The following is a 19,867-nucleotide window of genomic DNA, read 5'->3' as shown; positions in this document are numbered from 1 at the left end:
TATAGCACGATTCCGGGGTAGAAGCCAGTGGTGGTTGACATAAATTAAGTACGGGAGATGCACATCATAATCCTCCAACAATTGAAACCCTTCTATCAACATATAAACACCATTTACAAGTACAGGGGGTATCGAGCTATAAAGATGTTAAGTTTTACGCATATGCAGCCCAGCCTATGTCAAAGGTTAGCACGTACGCCTAGGTAAAGAGGTGCCCTCGAGTCAAGGGGGGAAGGAAGGGAACTTACCAGAATACAGGACTGCCAGGTTCCTTTCATCAGTTGCCTGGTTAATCAGGTCGTTGACGGTAGCCGTGACACTCAAGGTCTTGCTCAGCTTCTTTCTGACCACCTCGAGGGCACGGTCTGCTTCGCTGGGCTCGTTCACGACGCCCCTCTTCTTTCGAGAGTCGATCTCGGCATCGGTCGGCCTTTCCTCTCCCTCGTCGGTCCGAGGCGTTTGGAGTTTGGCCATCCGGACCGGGCTGATCGACCACGAGTACAACGGATCATAACGCAACACATCCAGGATGGTCATGATTGTGTACGTTTCTTCCCGCAGGGCGTCCAAAGTGAACTCACAGCAGCGACGGAAAGCACCTTCGGTCTTGGTTATGCCCATGCCATCGACGATGTCACGTGTCAGTCGGAAGGGAACAAGTTCTGGGACCGGGAGGATCCGACCCATCTCAAAGGCGACACCAAGATCGATATGGACGACCTCGCCAGACACCGAGTCTAGCAGGATATTGTGCCCGTGACGATCGCCTAGACCCAGTACATGCCCGAGAATCGATATAGCTGCTGTGGTACGCGTGTATGCCGTACGTTTGGCGTACCATTCGTCTGGGTCAGAGAAGTTCTCCATAAAGAAGTATCGCATGACAGGCTGGAAGCGATCAGTGACCTTCTTGTAGGTAGCCACTCTCGTCTCAACCGATTTGTTTTGAACCTGCGAGATCTCCTTCCGGCACTGTGAGCCTTTGTAGTCCTTCGGATGATAACGCTCGTGCGCTGGCATCAGGTATTCATGGAACGGAATGGTGTTCGGGACGAATTCGATCAGACCAGATGATGCTGTTAGCGGCAGCACCTTGTAGGTCCTGATGCCCAGGTTCCGTTGCTGTGTGGACCTATGCAGCTTGAGGACCGAGGAAGCAGCCGCAAACACCTGCTCCATGATGGCGTCTTGACGAAGATCATCCGAACCACCCTTCACCAACTGCTTGAACCGTTCCCCATTACTGCCAACGAGGGTAATGATCTTCGGGGCGCTTACGCCCGAGGCAATGCTCATAGAATCCTCCAATTTGATAACATAGGGGACTCGCGAATAGTCTTTGTTGGCAGAAAGTTCTATCTGCATCGTGGGCGGTGGAATCTGGTACTTGGTAAGATCCTGGAGAAGCCGCAACCCTGCGCTGGAGTCTTTGATCGCGATTTTCTGCCCTGCTTTATAGCGCGAAGAATCACGTTCGGTAGCCAGCATATGGTACGACTTGCTCGTCTTGTCGATCGAGGTCCAGATAGTCGCCACATTCTGTGTTTGACCGAGCTTCTTTCCTACTTTCTCGGTGGCTCTTTGGCGCAGGACGGCCACGTCATCCTTGTTGTTGGTACGAGATCTCATACCAGACCAAATCTGATACATCCCATGGTATGGGTGGTCAACGCAGATGCGATATACAAGCTCAATCAGTAACCTCTGGAACTGGTGGCTCTGGTCAACCAGCCGGGAACTGAGCTGGTTCATGAGAGCGGCAAACTTGCGCGTCGGTACCTTGTCGATATAGCGTCTGACGGCTTCGTTCGTCATATCCTCGCCGGAACGCTCAAGCCACAAGGCAGTAAATCGTAGAGCATCGTTGTTGTGCTCATCCGAGGCAGCCAATGAAAGAAGGTAGTTTTCCAAACTTAAGCGGACGAACTCACTTCTGCTCTGCTCAACGCGACGAAGCTCTTGATCATCAAGGTCAAACCATTGCTTCGCCTTTGCCAAGTGGACCTGATAGCGGCCTTTCACCTGTGAGTCCTTTGCACTGGCGACAAGACCTTTCAGTTGCACCACCTCGTCGTTTTTGCCCTTTCGAAGATGTTGCAAGCGAGCAAGGTCCTCGAGACTGTCCGGGTTCTGGAGCTGCTCGTCACAGAACATGGCAAACTGGTGATAGACTTTGCCAGCCTCTTGCCCATCGATGCGACCTCGAAGTTCCTTCAGAGCAGGTTGGAGATAGTTTCTCTGGATATTGTCCGGCTTCTCTAGTTTGGCGACCGATACTTGATGGCCGATCTTTGCAAGAAGGTCGCTCCTCTGCACAAAGACGGTCTGCTTTTTCAGATCCGAGGTTGCCTCGATGCTCTGAAGCATACGAATCGAGGACACCATTTCTTGATGGTCCCACAACGCATTTGCGGCTTCTAATTTTGCAGCCGCATCAATGACAAGGCCAAGTTCTGAACTCGGCGATATAAGACCGTTGAGCATGGTCGCAATCTTGAGCGACTCCTGGGTTGCTTGATGGAAACGATAGATATTTGATGATAGCAGCATGGACTTAACCTCTGCCAACCTCGTCTCAGGTTTGCTAAATGTACCCGCAGACCGGATTGGCAGAGTATGGCCCAGCATGCTCAATGTAGTCTCTCTGCAGGATAATATCTGCATAATATCCGCGTATCTATCAAAATTAGCACAGCAATTCGTATCGGTTATGGTGGTGAACCAACCTTCCACTTTTCATCCAGCGTGATCGAGCCTCGAACGAAGACAGAATGTCATCAAGTTCTGCTACATCAGCCACGTGGAGTATATCATCCATCTCAGTCAAAGCAGCCAGTACAGCTACATTGTGACGAACGTTGGCTTTGCTGATATCACGACTGACAACATTACGCATGATCGATTTAAGTCCGCTGTAAATGGATTGTCGGGCAATACTCATATCGACAGCCTGATAACAGCCTTGGTATGCTTTGTATAATATGGCCGCTGGGTTGTTTGTGATGGGTGGTGCCGGGAGATTCCATATTTCAAGTCTTCTCGCATTGTTGAACGTGTTATCAACGGACGCGGAATCTGGATGCAGACTCTGTTGGCTCTGTAGAAGGGAGTGGGACAGTCCCGCGAGGCCGAGATTGCTTAGAGTGCTAACGAGGTACCTTCCATCTGAGCTAGCCTGAGGGTCCTTTTCACGAATACGACTGTCAAGCTGTGCTCCACGGAAAGCAAGACTCTTGCTGCCGTTATTTTCGTAATCTAGCCGAGCTAACACGTTGTCCAGGCTTGCGCTGGTAGGCAGTCCATAGTATGCGTCGGGGTCGTCTATGTTCTCGAATATGTCCAAAAGTACGTCCGTAGACTCCTGGGCCCGGACGGAAGAAGAGCGTCGAGACTGTCGAGACCCCTCGGTCGCAGATGACTCGACGAAAAGAAGAGCTGTCTTGTGCATACCACAACGTGCGGCAGCCGAAGCCACATCCGAGAGATCAATATCTAACCACTGCGAGCGGTCGGCTATCGAGCTTTCGCCAGGATACTTCTGGGTTCTTAGGAAGAGGAGCATGTTGATGATGAGACTCAGATTGTCCTTGACTTTGGACGAGGTCAGCTTAAGCCATTCCCTCAAGGCTGCAGAGAAGGACTTCTTTGCAGATTGTCGCTGGCCGTGCTCTGCAAGGAGTACCAAATGAATGATAAAGGGGAATGCTGCTTCCGCAAAGTTTTGAACATGCTCTAGAACCTGGGGCATGGCATCCAAGATGATGCTGCCAGGAACTGCCTGGATAAGATGGATTGTCACATGCTGTGCCCACGCAGTGTCTTCCAGCGCATCTGGAGAAAACACAACACTGTCTGGGCGAGCTTCTGCGGGACTATTGTCCGAAGGGGGCGTTCGGTAGGGCAGCCAATCTGAAGCTGACAGAAGTTCCTGTGATAGCACTCTCCCACACGCCTCCAGCAACTCATTGTCTTCCTGTGCCGCAGCCTCTGACACGATAGTCCGCAGAGAAGACTCTACAATGCCAGCAGTGAAGCAGTGAATATCCCCAGTAAGAGACTGCATCAAATTCAACAGACCTTGTTCGGAACTATCCCCATTAGATGACCTCTGAAGGTAATCTGTCAAATGCGACTCTCGTAGGAGGGTCAAATCGATATTCCCTGAAGCAGAGAAGCTTCTGCCAACAACGCGCGCGGCCCATGACAGATAGTCATCGCCTATCGATTGTGCCTTGGAAGAGCTCCTCCAGACGGCAGTCGAGATGGCAATTGCGTCGTCATCTGAATTCACGGCATCACTCCTAAATGAGTCGGGGATACGGAAGTCCTTGCACAATATGTCCAGAGCAATCTTTCGAGACGTTTCGCTAAGCAGTTGGGCTTTGTTTCCCTCGTCGCGCAAGATCTCGAGCAGCAGATTGCTCTCATGAGTTCCCCGTTCGGCGTTACCCGACGATCTGACATGAGAGGCTGCATACGTTATGGCCTTGAAAGCCTCGGTTTGTTGCCCATGTTCAAGCAGCGGCGATTGGTATTGCTCCAGGTACTTTGTGAACCATGAGTGAAACTTCTGGGCCTTGTTCATTGTCGCTTTGAATTGACTTTCCTGGGTGGTACTCGCTTGACTGGACTCCAGGAAGACCCGGAGAGAAGCCAAGGTTGACAGAGCGTAGCCAGCAAGAAATGACGGTGACTCAGTCAGTGCCTGTAGTCCATGTACGAGTAGATATTGTGTCATCCCAAGGGAATCATCAGCACACTCTGGATCAACTAGGAATGGCCGTAGCGTCTGTAGTAGCATCTGTAAAGGATATGGATCCCATGCATGCGAACCAGCAAGGCAGACCAGCACGCGTACTCTCCTGATTACGGAACAGGTATGTAAGGGACCAAGTGCTGAGTGTACCAAGTTGAACAGAGTTCTTGCGACAGAAACAACAAGCGCAGGTGTCCACAGCGATTGCAACTCGTACTCGGTTCGGCTGCAAAGAAGTGCCAGCTCTCTGCTCAAGTGCTTGGCTTTGAATGTGGGCTGCTGGTTGGGAGCGAGTTCAACCTCTGAATGACCGAACCCTTTGATCGCAGCCATTGCTTCAGCGGCATAGACAAGACTTTCATCTTTGGACCAGGAGACTTCCACTGGGCCTTCCTGATCGATGAGAAGGAAGAACTGGGCGATGATTTCGGCAAAGTTGATGTAGACATTTTCAAGATACGACTCTCTTCCCATGAGTTTGCGAATCCGGCTTTCTGCCTTCTGCACACCTTCGGGTTGGCGCGTGCTTAGATCGTTGGAGATGCCGCATGCCAAAACTTTGGAAAATGACCTCTGCACCAACTGCACAGGGTCTACGCCAAGATGCCTGGCGAGAGCCGCCAACTCTTGGTCATGGCCGCGCATCATCATTATGGCCGCTGCTTCCGACTGTGAATGCTTGAGAAGTTCCTCGAGGCTCATATAACCAAATATCTCAAAGGGAATGTTCTCAATCGAATCTTCGCTGAGCCAGGTATAGAGCAGCTGTGGCGCAAACAACTTGAAAAGGTTTCGAGAACTCTCAAGCTGAAGTGAGGTGGCAATCTTCCTCAGACAGTAGCTGGCATGTTTTGCGGATTCGTGAATTTGACCGGCGGTTTCGAAAATGTGATAGACACAACGACGCAGTAGAGTAGGCCAGTTTTGAGCCAGCTCTGCCAACAAAAAAAGTCGGAAAGAAATACCTTCTGGAAACTCGGGCTCCGTGGGTAGATTATGCAGTATAGACTCAGCGAAAACATCGTCGTGTGCTTTGAGTACGAAGCGGCCGAATATCACTGGGAGCCTTTTGGCGATGTAAAATTTGACAGGTACTGAGCCCTGCTCCAGTATACCCAGCACGGATTGGATCGTATTGGGACTCCCTAGCGCCTCCGGATACTTCTCGTCGACCATAGTCAAGCTTAACAGAAGACGTGCAAGAATTGTTTGAATCCTGTCCGACAAGAGGTTGTTGGGTAGAGCGCTCTTGACAAAGAACTGATAGAAGTCGCCGACCTCCTCGCAAATACCACTTCGTTTGTCAGTCCAGCTCGGCATGAGTCCTTCAATGACATCCAGTACCAGCGCAAGTGCTGTCTCACAGCTGGAGTACGTGCTGCTTGCCAAGATAGTCCCAAATCGCTCGATAATCAGTTTTTGGTCATCCGGACTGATTACAGCATCCCCTGTCAGTAACTCGCGGCCAAGTTGCTTACTCAATAGGAGTTCTTCGTCCGACAACGCGAGAAAACTATCGAGGAATAATTGAGGAACGAGCCCGGCCTGACCAGGATCATCTCGAATGATTTTCAGGAGGTGTAGCCTTTGTCTCGTGTCCGTATGAAATGAGTTCGCATCGAGCATAACGGTCTCCCGTCGCGATATTTCATGTCCCTTGGACATGGTTGTTGAACGGCTTTCTTGGGAACCAAACTCATCATCCAAGTCCATCCCATCCTCGTCATGCCCGTTCATCAGCTTCTCCAATCGCCGATATTCGTCTGAGAGCTTGGAAAAGAAGTTAAGGGCTTGAGGTGATTCTTTCGCAAAACTGCTAATGTCGCCCTCTCGACAACTGGGAATATAAGGCCGTACGATCCGCAATACCCTTTCGTATAAGAACCGACTATCGGCAGATAGGGAAGCTGCAATCAAGGTATTCTTTAACAATTCGAATAGTGATGCCTCCAGATTTTGTGTTTGTTGGGCGTGGGATTCTGTCAGGAGCGGAAGACAGAAAAAGCTGGCAGTCACGAAACCTAGCACGCTCTCCAACTTTTCCGGGGAAATGTGAGATGAGCCATCACCACGCGTATTCCAGGTAGCACATAATGATACTAGCTCCTGGAATCTAGGGTAGAGCAGTTCCGCAATAAGCTTCCTGACAGCATATGTGTCGGACGTCTCGACGGCTCGGGAAGTCGGGGCTGCTTCGAAATACTGCAGCTTCTGCGCCTCAAAGGTAGCTTTGTTATCATCTGAAAACAGGAGGAGGTACCGAATCATGTCTCTTCGCTCTTGTAAAAGGCCCCAAGCCTCGCCAAGCGGTCCAACTATAGCTTGAGGCAAGCAAGTAAGAACCATAGGAGGAACCCCGCAAGTGGCTCGGAGTAGATTGATGATGTCGATTGGCTCCACGAGGGTAGAATAGAACGATGTGAAGATCGGATCGGCTGCGAAGGTTAGCACTTTTGTTTCCGCAATATCATCTCGCAGAAAACCTCACCTGGATCCCATCTGAAGAAAAGCCAACGCACTACATGGCTGCATGTTGCGAAGCTGGCACTTGGCAAATGGTGGTTTCTAAGTTGAAGAAGCTTAGTCATCAGTACAATGGAGGAGTCTACCAAGATAGCAGGACCGCTGACGTCCGCTGCTGTCACAATATTGTGAACATCATCCGAGATGTCGTGGAACTGTACCAGGTCCCGAGACAGTGTCATGTTGAGTAGAAGGCAAGCAGCACGGCACGTCCCTTGGATACTTAAGTTGCGAGACGCGATGAACCACAATTGCTTCCATGATGCGGCCAAGGACTCCCATTGGGCGTGTTCAGTTCGAGCAAGACTATTCCACGTTAGATGGTTCGTCCATACTTATGCAAGTATATGCGAACTTACCTCGCAGTAGCAATCATGGCCCACGCCGAAACGTTTGCGTTTTTATGAGCTGTCAGATTAGTTAAGGATGACAGGGACTCTACCATGAAAGCCTCAGTGACCCGAACGTTTGCAACAAAAAAGGGAATGACCTGCAAAGCAGCGAGCTGCACGTTGGCATCAGGAGAAAGTAGTCTCTGCCTAAGTCGACTATAACCTGATGCCATACGGCGCTTTTTTCGTGGCTGCTCTTGTTCATCCTCATCTCCTCGGGAGTGCGTCAAAGACGAAGCCCTCCACAGTGTGGCTTCCATGAGTGATAGGGTATGTACGACAGCCCATCTTCTTTCCGCCTCGACATTATGGAGACGAAGACCGAACACATGAGTGGCCAAAGAATGTTGATGCCGGGCAACCGCTGAATAGGACAAATCGTCCTGCTGCAGCTGACTGCGACTATCTCTGCGGGTGTATGCCGACCAAAGCAAGTCACACAACTCTTCGACCTTGGCAACAATCCCCGGAGTGTTTTTCTGCACCAAACTCTCCAGCTGCATATGCATGCTATATAGCGCCTTGAGCATCTCGACTTGCAGATTATTGAGCAGAGCATCATCTTTAGAAGCAATTTTAGCTTGCCACCAGTGGCCGATAAGGGGGACCAACTCAATTGTCATCAGGCCTGCGTATTCAATGTCATCCGTTTGAGCATAACTCAGAGCTACATTGATAACGGAGAAGGCAACCTGAAGGCTCGCAGCCACGCCAGACGAGGGCAGCTTGAGTACTTGGATACCGATGGACGATATGTCTTTTACCCGCTTTTGCAGCGGTGCATTGGCTGCTGATATCAACGACAACAGGCAGTTTAAAAGGTCATGGAGTCGACTCTTTTCCAAGTGGTTACTGCCGCGTTGCTGTGACGATATCGCACTGGACCGCGGAGTCGAGAAAGTCATGGAGAAGGTCTGCCCGGTGGGGGCTGGTGATGACCGGAATGTGTCGGAATCGGTGTCCCCAACGTCTATATAGCGTGTGATGGTCTGCAAGCTGAAGTCGACGCAGTCATACCAGCCTTCGGCGTCGTATGTCGCCAGAAGTTCCACGTTGGTCGGATGGCTTAGCAGAGCCATTAGGGCCTTGATGTACCCATGTAGGAGAGGCTCTACCAGGCCTTCATCGGGGCCAGGGAGTGTCTGAGTAATGTGGTCGATGATTGCTACTAGGGTCTTCCTCTTAAGTCTGGAAGCCCCAGACTCGATGACGACTCGTAGGGCTTCTGCACATTTCGCCAGCTTTGCCGGAGCATTCCCTCGAGCGGACTTTTTAGCCCCTAGAAAAGACTGCTTCTCAGAGAGGGAACATCGAAAAAGGGTGTCCAGGATCTGGTGATAGTGCTTGTCGTTGAGAGCAGATCTACTTTGGTCAGTGGTCGAATGTCTTGTGGGCTCATGGGACCTACAAGTCTGCTGCCTTGGTCTTCTTACTGAAGAAGAAGATGAGATCTACATGTTCGTTAATGAGTGCGTCCCCTTTAGACAGTTTCCACCTTTCAGAACCAACTCACCATCTAGAGCTGCTTGGCGATCTTTGAGGTTTCCATTGTCAATGGTTTCTAGTTCGCATGGTGTTAGCATATATGCAGCCAATCTCACAATAAAAAAAAAGCGGATGTGTAACTCACGCCTCACGTCTTCTATGCTTTCTCCCCTGACCCTAGTGGACGGGGCCATAATGACCTGCTTCAGAACAATTGGAAAAGAACGAGACCAATTGTTTCGGGATGCTGCATTGCATCATTGGCAATCAATACTTAAAGCCTCCTTCCGGCGCAGATAAGAGGAGTAGTGCAGATGTAGGTATCAAAGAAGGCTGTGCACATTTTCTTCACTTGGGCCTCCAGTAAGTAAGTTGATGTTTGTTGGTTGGCAGCAGCCACTGACCGAAGACGTAAGTGAGAAGATCCTATACTTGGCAAAAGAGACTCGTCAGGTTGTCAATAAGGCTCCAGCTGGTGTTTGACAAGTAAGCTTTCTAGGCTTTGGGCTGCCCTTGCTGATACATGGACCTGGTATATATTGGATTGGAAAACGAATGGTATAAGCTGAAGCATCAATTACCGCGTCCTGTAACATTTAACTGCCAGGCGAACCTTCTATCTGCTGATTACTTTATTAAGCCCAAGTACCGACTTAAGTAACCTCAAGGCCCAGTTTCAGCCCTCTAGGACTGCAATTGCCCGTTACAATGCTGGGCAGTCGCGGCAGAACCCTCACCACCTTCCCAATGAAGTAGCGGCTTTGTTGACTTTCGGGCGGAAAGAGCTGCGCTAGACAGCTTGACCCCTGCCAAAAATTTATTGAGCCAATCATCACCTGGCGCAACGAAGAACTGACCATAGCTTCAACACGTCTATTTCCTTCCCTTGTGAAACCTGCGTCACTGCTCGGCCTACTACGCAACCAACGAAAAACAAAACGGCAAACACATCATCAGCACCCTTCTGCACGATCATCCGACCGCTGCTCGAGACCCGACCCTGCGGACTCCGAACTTGTCCACGGTTCGCTGCGAGATCGCGACGAACACCCGGCGCCACTGACTCCAGAGGGGCAGCTCTCTTCCGACCTGGGCGACTGCGCCATGTTACAATAAGAAGCCGCACCCGACAATGGCTGATACCGGCCGCGGGCTGTTGGAAGCCCTAGATGCTTTCCAGAGAAATTTGTTGTCCTTGCAAGGACGTCCGAAGGAGGAGCGGCTCGACCTGCCACAGTTAATTGGTCCGTCGCTTGAAGAGTTGGGGGGCATATTCAAAGGGCTGTTGGACAAGCCAGGCAGAAGCAAAGCCAGCCGCGATGGAATTCTATCAGGTAGGTTGTTTAATTCTTCAAAGGAGCATATTGAAGCTTTGGCTGATGCATGGTGAAATCTAGGCCAGGTCGAGATCCACGGGACGGAGTACGCCTTCAACCAACTTTTCCAGGAGATGGTACTTCAGGTTGCCGACGAGCTCGACCTAGACGAATTGGAGGCCGCCCAACTTCTATTGGATTCGGAGAAGGACGAAGCGACAAACGGACGATCCCGACGATTATGCGCCATCATCCGATTTCACCGCCAACGAATGTTTGTCCTTAATATTATCCGACTTCTACTAGATCTGTCTAGGCTCGGAGAGGTTCCCGAGGAAATCGAGGACTGGTTAGGCTCTAATGTTGACGACCTGATTGTCGGGGTTGGGCCCTCGACGAAGACACAGAAACTCCTACCGCGTTGTATGGCGGCAATGCGCGACATCCGAGCCTGGCTTCAAAAGATATATGATACGGTTGTTGGAGCTCAGGTTCTCGGAAGCGCTGGCCAGGATGAATTCCGTGAGATGATTGAATACTCACGATACAGCCTTGTCCAGCAGCACGAGCTACTGGCGGTGATCGCCTGCCACTGCATTGATCGACGAGTGGGCACTACACAAGATTTTACCGAATTCATAGGGGCCTTGAGAAAGATCGATCGGTACGACTATTCAACAGGTACGCCCCCTAAGACTCTTACTCCAAGCTGCAGAGAACACCCCTGACACGTAATAACAGTTCACCTTTTCCCCGTTCTGGGCGCATACATTAGCGTTTTTGGTTCTACAGAAGGCAATGGCGACTTGACTACTGCTAGACAGCTTAATGACATTGTGTGTCAAACGTCAGAAGATGATTCCCGATCATTCGTGTGTCTCCAAGCTGCTGTCAAGGCCTGGTGGCTCGCTGAGTACAGTGGGTGGTATGTTGATGCCACCCACAGCGCCGGCTTACCAGTTGATGTTATCGACAGAGAAGAAACGCAAAGATCAAAGCTTTTCATGGAGTCCCTGAAAGACGGGGCCCTTGACATGATCCTTGCAGTGACGGCTGACGTGAAGTCTTCCGACTGGCAAGATCCTGCTCGGGTCGGCATCCGACAGTGGCTGCAGAGGAAATCACCTTCCCTTCCAGCTGACACAGTTCCTTTCTCTGAGGTATTCCAAACGTGCCTCGCGACGCAGATTGAGGTATTCGTGGATGCTTCGATATCGAACCTGCCCGACATTCTCCGGAAGCTTCGCACGGAAGAGGACGAGCAGCGTCAAATGAAGCTTGGGCAAGAACAGGACTTGGATTTGGAAAGGTTCCTTCTGATCATTGCCTACGCTTACGAAGGTCGCCCCGATGCAGCAGGCGAATTCTGGGCGGATCCTGATAGTAACCTCGCAGGATTCTTGCAATGGGCTTCTCGAAGAGCATCTACCCCGTTAGTAAGCGCCTTCTGCGAGATGCTTTTATCTTTGTCCGAAGATGCCGAATGTGCAACATCAGCTCATGAATTCCTCCTGGATGACGCGCATCATGCTACTGGCAAGATGAGGAAAAGTTCTTCGCTCAGCTGGTCTCAGATTCTCAAGGAGCTGGAATTTTACACGCACAAGATCCGTGAGAAGCCGACGACTACGACGCAAAACCAGGCGTTCAAGGCCGGGAAATATCATGATGAGCAGGCGGAGACAGAGCCTGAATTCTACATGATGCTCGAATGCTACTTGCGACTGATGACGACACTTGCTCGCCAGAGTGAACCAGCGCGGATGTTTCTGCTGGAGTCAGAGAAGCCCAAGCTACTGGAGTTACTGTTCCAACTTATCAGCAGCCCCGTTTCGTTCCGACTCAGGGCCTGCGCCTTCCAGGTCGTGAATGCCCTCATGAGCCGGAAAACGCTGTTAGAAAGCAGGCAGATGTGGGAGTATCTCGATTCGTGTTTGAGCGGATATTTCATGTCGCCCTCGATGCTCAAGGCACAATCTCCGTCATCAAATGCTTCGGTACCATCGTATTTCATGGAAGCCATGTTTGAAGATATGAGCCCTCGCTTTGAGGAGGTTCTGTCGTTCATGCAGCTTCTTGGTGGTCTACTGCGTCTACCAGATGGTTACGAGTACCTAAATGACACCTTGCCATTCCCGGAAGACCTTGGTGCAACATTCCGGACGCGTGCCGGGGTCGAGCCATACATCGATTACTCTCTCGGTCATGTGTTTGGTGTCAAGTCGCAAGAAAATTCGGATGTGATTCAACAGAGGATATTGCGATATGAATGCCTCGAACTCGCACTGACGTGTCTCTCGACTTTCAATGAAGATCTAATCGTGTTTGGCAACGAGACCAATATTCCGGTTGATACCGCTATATCGACTTCAGATCTTCGAACGTATGTCACATTGCACCCGTTTGCGCGGGTCATGGAATGGATGTATGACAGTCACTTCATCAAGGCTCTGATGAGTACCATTCACCAGGACTCTGATGACATTGGCAAGGCTGCGCCTGACTCTCCTCTTATGTTGAGCATCTTACGTGGCATAGAAGTTATCCTCAAGGTCCTGGACCTCCAAGCGACTTATCTTGACGTAGTCCGGTCTGTCGTCAAGCCACAGGATAAGCATTCGAGCCGATCATTGGCGATCCCATCGTCCAACGCAGCCTTCGCTACCATTGAGGATGGTATCATGACGAATCTAAACATCGTCTCTGATCTCGGACATTATTGTGGTCTTGGCAATTCTGATCTTACCAATGCAAGCTTGAAGTTGCTAGAGAAGATTTCGACTTCGCAAAGAATCATTTCAGCGTGGCAAATGGGCCCCGGTCGCCAGATCCGCCGCAACATAGCCATTGTAGCCCTGGAAGAGAATGGCGACGCCGATACCATCGCAGGTTCATTCATGGCAGAGTTGGATGTACCGTTCGACCATTTCCAGAAAAGCGAGGCGTCAAACTACCAAAGCAAGATGTTCATACTCGATTTCCTCTCCTCAACTATACGCGCCAATCCAGGCCGACCAACCGTGGCTCATCTTCTTCTTGGGTTTAGTTGTGGGGTTGAATCGTTAAGTATCAGGCCTGACAGCGCATTCGACCAGGGGGCCTCTTTGTTCCATCATTTGGTGGGCATTGTTACCGAAGTGCCTATTAATGATGAGGATGGTATGCAAGGCTGGCTTATCAGCTTGAAACACAAAGCTTTGAAGGTTCTCCAGGCTCTCTGGAGCTCCCGCTTGTCCGCCAGTTTTGCTCTTGAGCAGCTTAGAGCCAACGAGCTTCTTTTCCATCTGCTAATAGCAGGGTTCGTGGTCCAACCAGACGCTATCTGGGATGGCACAGAAATATCCCTTGGTGCAGATTTTCTAGTGCTGCCAGGAGCACCGGGCTATGTGGACTATCTCTCAATGCGAGCAATGGCTTTGGAGTACATCGCGTACGAGCTTTGCAGCGTGGCCCAAAGCCATCTCCCTGCTTTGAAACGTCGAATTTTCGACGCTTTGGGCGGGCAAATCCCGATGGATAATGGCGAGACCTTCCAAGTTCCTTCAGTTTTCGACTTCAATGACGTTCTTTCGAAAGAAGACGACTTTTATGCCCCCGCCCCGGTGCTATCAGCTTATGCGGACCTTGACTTGCGTCCTTGCATCGAAGATGACGAAGATGGAAACCAGTCATACAGCCTCGGCAAGGTAAAAGAGATCTTACTTTTGAAGCGAAACCAGACGCGTCTTTCGGGCCAGGTGGTACCTCAGCAAGAACTCGCCCCGATCGAAGCAGAAGAAGCCGTGGTGCAAACATATGTAGCCTGGCTCAACCGCTTCAAGCAGGTCAAGTTGTATAATCACAAAGTCCTCCAAGCTTGGACCAAACTGCTAATGGTCATGGCGGAATCGAATGACCTGAAGGGCACGAATCGAGTGTCATTTATCCTGCAGACTCTGCAAGCCATTCTACCCAGTCTCGAGCTCTACGGTTCTGAACTCCCGGAAGCTGCTTACGAGTTGGCAAGCCTGGCAAAGGTTTTGCTCTTCACGTTAGATTTCATATCGATTGCACACAACGACAAGCAAAGTCGGGCCATTGGAAGCCTGGTCAGCGACAAACTGTTCCAGCTTCTACAGATATGCCTCGATGCCATAGCAAAATGGACAGGGACTCCAGAGCTACGGACAGTCTACTACAGCATATGTTTCCGATATATCACGACACTTGTGGACCACGGAAAGGATATACTTTCCGGCAATCAGGATGCAGCAAAATCCATACAGGCCTACGGTGAGAGACTCATCAATGTGATCTGCGATGATGCCTATAGCGGCAACTCGGGCTGCCAAACAGCGGCATTAGTGTTGCTAGGCGCCCTGGTCAACCTTGGCAAGCACGAATGCGACAACTACATTGTGGAGATGTTGAACCGTCTCAACTTCATTGGTGTCCTCGTCGACTCGTTACGCAATGTCATGGACGATTGGGTAGAAATCCATCGTTCCGGTACGCAATCTTTTAAGCCACCTATAGTCCGGAACCGCGAGCTAACACGTAATATAGGAAACCAAGAGCTGAAAATGTACGAGAACGCGAAGTTGGCGCTCTTACTCCAACTTTGCCAGACACGTGACGGCGCCAAGCATGTCCTGCACAGCAACCTGTTCCGGGCTATTGATCAGTCGGGGCTGTTTTCTGCAGACCCTGAACTGCAAGTCAACTCGTCGGATGCACGGGTGCTGGAGAACCACTATACCCTCCTGGTCCAGGTCATGCGCATTATTGGGGCTGTCATTGTCAGCCGGGGTTCCCACAATGTGCTGCAGGGCAGACGCTTCCTGACCGAGCATAGAATGCTTGTAACTCACGTACTGAAGAGGTCTCAGGGCATTGGCGCTAGCGGCAGTAAGACTGACGCCCAATTGGAGGAGAAGATTGAGGAACTGGCCGAAGCATTCATGGTCTTGATGTTAAGGACAGGGTTTATTGATGTAAGTTGCGCCCGCATTCCCCCGGAGAGCCGCATTCGCGTGGCGCCCGTCTGGCACGCGACCTTACCTATTGGCAAAGAAGCTAACACAATCCTACCATTATAGTACGAAGAGGGTGCAACTCAGACACAGCAGAAGCCTAGTACGATTATTTTCCACTAGCTTGCCTTGATGAGAAGTTGCCAAAGCACTTAGACACCAGCGTGCATAGAAGAAGAAGGATCATTTGAGGCTTGTACACGCATAGTCAAGCGAGGAAAATGGGTGAACATGGTTTTGTTACTTAATGATGCGCATTGGCGTTGCTTCTTCGGGCTTCTCCGGACAAATAATGATGTTGACGGGGATTTACTTGAGTGCAAAGCAAGATTTCGTTGTCGAAGAGACCAAAAACCAAAATAAGCTTACATGGGACTACTACCATTCCATTGTGAAATGTGCGGAAGAAAATCAGCCAGCCTGAAAGCCCATTAGGCCTAACGAGGAATGTAGAGCAGAGAGTCAAGCGATTACAACATGGTGACAAGCTGGGGTTTGGTAATGGGAGGGTAATTGTCGTACGGAGTACTGACTGTACTACTTACTATCTCTACTGCGATATCCGCGCCGACGGCGATTGGCCAGCGGCATGCACTGCGGAGCTGTAGCTGGCTTGGCAGGCCTTGGCGGACCTTGGCATACTTCATGCTCGACGATAGGGTCACGCAAGGGAAGAAAACGCCTTGCTCGATGTAGAAGCTCACGCCGGGTGGAATCTGGGCATTGACAGGCGTCCTTGTCAACCTATCCTGGAAGGGGCATGGTCCGCCCGACAAAGGTCTGGGGCAATCTGTTGTTAGGCGGAGTCGAGAGACATGCTGCAAGTACGGGTGCCCGTTTACCTGCACCTACCTTGCAATACCATGCCACTGGGTAGATTTCGCACCCGCGGCAACTTCCTCGGTGACTGATAACGGGTGGGCTAGGCACTGGCTAGGCACTCCAGTCTCCAGCTGAGCCCAGTACGACTATCAGCCGAGACTTGGCGCCGTGTCTGGACAGAAGATTATTGATTATGCCGAGCTGATTTGAGGTAGCTAGCCGGCCGTGTGTGCGCGCGCTCGGCGTGCGTGTGCCGTGTCTTATATTGTACCTTCTCTCAGCCTCCTTCCTGCTGTCTTTCCCGCTTCTCTCCCCCTCCTATTCACTTCCTCTGCCGCCGCTTCCGTCCTTTTTGCTTGCAGAGGACTGGTTAGCCAAGTGAACGACAAGAGATAAGAAGCAGACCAAGCCGCTGCTAAGCACGATTTGGCAAAGGCTTGACTTTGGGAGAGGGACAGAAACCAAACAAACTCAAGTCGAGCGAAACAAGCAAGCCGGCAGGCCACAGAAGGCATGGCTGTCATCCACCGTTCCTCGTCCTCTAACGACGACAAGTCGGCCTCCCACAACAACGCCGCCTATGATACGGAAAAGAGCGGCGCACCCTACGGCGTCGACAACCACCATGACCATGGCTACGGCGAAGAGCAACCCGCTGGCCACATCCGCGGCATCGAGACGTCAGCCGAGACGTCGCTGCACCGAGGGCTCAAGGCCCGTCACATCACCATGATCGCCATCGGCGGCGCTATCGGCACAGGACTCATCATCGGCACGGGCAAGGCTCTCGCGCAGGCCGGCCCCGGCTCCGTCTTCATCTCGTACACCATCGTGGGCTTCATCGTCTTCCTGGTCATGGCCGCGTTGGGCGAGATGGCGGCGTGGCTGCCCATGTCGGCCGGTTTCACCGGCTATGCTTCCCGATTCTGCGACCCTTCGCTTGGCTTCGCTCTTGGCTGGAGGTACGTTTTGTTGGGTGGCGCAGACCCCCAGAACCCCAGACTCCAGACCTCCTTCCCTGAAAAGTTTTCCCACTTCCCCGCGATTACGTTTCTCTCGTTTTCTCCCCTTCTCCTCCTTCCCCAGCTGGGAATTTCCCCGGGTTTTCCTCGTGGTGCGCGCATGGAAACCGATGGTGTGCGTGCAAGTGCCAGTCCCAGCGCCTTGGCCCTTGCCTATGCGCTACCCCAGACTGTCATCTTACCCCACCGTGGGGAAACACTATGGGCGTTAGGCCCCCAAAACGCCCCCAAAATGGCCTGCTATTTGCACACAGTTATGTAACGGATTCAATCTCCAAGCAAAACCAAGCCTTTGCTTGTAATGAGCTCCGCAACTTTGCGAAAAGGGGAGAGCCGGAGAACGAAGAGAGGAAGGGGGAGAGAGAGAGAGAACACGAGAGACACACCGAGAAAGAAAGGCGGGTTAAACAGAAAGACCCTTTGGCTAATTGAACTCCTTCCAACAGTTATTGGTTCAAGTACATTATTGTTACGCCCAACCAGCTTACCGCCGCCGCTTTGGTCATTCAGTACTGGCTCCCTCGCGACAAGGTCAATCCAGGAGTATGGATCGCCATATTCCTCGTCATCATTGTCTCCATCAACTACTTTGGCATCCGTTTCTTCGGCGAATTTGAATTCTGGCTGTCCAGTTTCAAGGTCATTGTCGTTATTGGTGTTATGATCCTGACGCTGGTCATTGCTCTTGGCGGTGCTCCTGATCATGACCGAAGAGGCTTCCGATACTGGCAAGACCCTGGGTGAGTACCACAGAACAGATTCTTCCTTGTTATACTGCAATATCAACTAACCTATGAATCGAATAGTGCTTTCAAGCCTTATATCAAGGATGGCTCTGCTGGCCGCTTCCTCGGTTTCTGGAGCACCATGGTCACGGCCACGTTTGCCTACCTCGGTACGGAATTGGTTGGTGTGACGGTTGGAGAGGCCCAGAACCCTCGCAAGACGGTGCCCCGTGCCATCAAGTTGACCTTCTACCGAATCCTCTTTTTCTACGTCATCTCCGTCGTCCTGATTGGCATGTGTGTCCCCTACAACTCCGAGGACCTCGTCTTCGCCAACTCCCAAGCCAACAGCGCTGCTGCCTCGCCTTTTGTCGTGGCCATCCAGAATGCCAAGATCAATGCCCTGGACCACATTCTGAATGCGTGCATTCTCGTCTTCGTCTTTTCCGCCGCCAATTCGGATCTGTACATTGCCAGCCGAACGCTGTACGGCCTGGCCTCGGACGGTTCAGCCCCGGCCATCTTCCGCAAGACCAACAAGAACGGTGTGCCCGTTCCCGCTCTGGCTCTGTCGGCCTGCTTCGGCTGCCTGGGCTTCATGAACGTGTCCAGCAACTCGGCCACAGTGTTTGGCTACTTCGTCAACCTGACCACCATTTTCGGCCTGATGACCTGGATCTCCATCCTCGTTACCCACATCTGGTGGTGCCGCGCGCGCCAGGCCCAGGGCCTGACCAACGCGCAGCTGCCCTACGTGGCGCCCCTGGGCATCTACGGCTCGTACGGCGCGCTCTTCATGTGCATCCTGATCGCCCTGACCAAGAACTACGACGTGTTCGTGGGCGACTTCAAGACCAAGTACGCCACCTTCATCACGGGCTACCTGGGCATCCCTGTCTACCTGATTGCCATCTTCGGCCACAAGACGTACCTCTACCTCAAGAACGGCAAGGTCTGGCCCAAGGGCGTCTCCCCCCACGCGGCCGACTTCTACACGGGCAAGGATGTTATTGATCGCGAGGAGGAGGCCTTCCTGGCCGACAAGGCGGCTCGCGAGGCGGCGCGGGGCCCGGATGCTGGGAGCCAGTTCTACAGGAGATTCGTGTCTTGGCTCTTCTAGAGCTATCGGTGTGCATATCGACGGAGCGCTGTCTCTATATCATTTACCGCGCTAGGGTACGATGACCTTGGTTGTTTCTATTTGTATAGCGAACCAGCTTGGCATATTCATCCCTACCAAGATAGATAGATGACTTGACAATGAAAGAAGAGAATTTGAATATTTTTGTACTTTACTGCGTTTGCAGTTGCCCAAATTCGCCTATCCCAGCTGTGTCTTGGTACGATAGATGTTGTGCTGTAGGCAGTTCCTATCAAACGACGGAAGTGCTTTCGCCAGGTTGATGGGGTAATGCTGGACTTAGGGAGCACGCTACGTGTGATACAGGAGACGCCGTCCCAGTAAAAGGGGCGGGCCGTTGTCTTTGACTTCGCGTCAAACGAACGCCGCTCGCTTCAATCAACTTCCAAGAAGGAAATGATGCATGATAAATGGAGATGGATTCAATTCCTATCAGCTCTAGTGGTTTGAAATCTTGAGTCTCTTCTCCAAGTCTTGATAGCTTCGCTTGTGGCTCGACTAGTACACTGGAAGGCTCATAGACGCAGTGTGTTATGTGTAACTACAGCATGACACGTTTTTGGGACTTGTGGCGATGAATTTAATGTTCTTAAGGAATGAAATGCACATTCCTCATAGGGAGACTGGAAAGGCATTCCGTCCCTTTCCCTTCTGTTGTATTTCATGTAAGAAT

The 19,867-nt window shown here is 51.4% G+C and overlaps 3 protein-coding genes across 3 annotated transcripts; 2 read left to right on the top strand and 1 right to left on the bottom strand.

Moving 5' to 3' along the window:
- Window positions 1–154: 154 nt before the first annotated feature.
- PG985_007307 (Serine/threonine-protein kinase) lies at window positions 155–9,230 on the bottom strand (the record flags this gene model as incomplete). The annotated part of the gene is made up of 6 exons (XM_066827076.1): window positions 155–174; window positions 249–2,677; window positions 2,727–7,191; window positions 7,245–7,585; window positions 7,639–9,103; window positions 9,185–9,230. Coding segments are annotated over 6 exons (8,766 nt in total), but the record flags the coding sequence as incomplete, so codon positions are not given.
- A 1,058-nt stretch (window positions 9,231–10,288) lies between these two features.
- Window positions 10,289–15,607, top strand: PG985_007306 (uncharacterized protein; the record flags this gene model as incomplete). The annotated part of the gene is made up of 5 exons (XM_066827075.1): window positions 10,289–10,490; window positions 10,554–11,153; window positions 11,214–14,960; window positions 15,018–15,445; window positions 15,551–15,607. The coding sequence occupies 5 exons, from the start codon at window positions 10,289–10,291 to the stop codon at window positions 15,605–15,607; spliced, it is 5,034 nt and encodes a 1,677-aa protein (XP_066684750.1).
- A 1,212-nt stretch (window positions 15,608–16,819) lies between these two features.
- PG985_007305 (amino acid permease/ SLC12A domain-containing protein) lies at window positions 16,820–19,173 on the top strand (the record flags this gene model as incomplete). Its single annotated transcript, XM_066827074.1, has 3 exons — window positions 16,820–17,268; window positions 17,775–18,068; window positions 18,135–19,173. The coding sequence occupies 3 exons, from the start codon at window positions 16,820–16,822 to the stop codon at window positions 19,171–19,173; spliced, it is 1,782 nt and encodes a 593-aa protein (XP_066684749.1).
- Window positions 19,174–19,867: the final 694 nt, after the last annotated feature.

The sequence above is a fragment of the Apiospora marii genome, assembly GCF_038362585.1.
Source record: "Apiospora marii strain CBS 49790 chromosome Unknown utg000004l_segment0_segment1, whole genome shotgun sequence".
Lineage (NCBI taxonomy): Eukaryota > Fungi > Ascomycota > Sordariomycetes > Amphisphaeriales > Apiosporaceae > Apiospora > Apiospora marii.
This window is presented reverse-complemented; position numbering and strand designations above follow the sequence as displayed.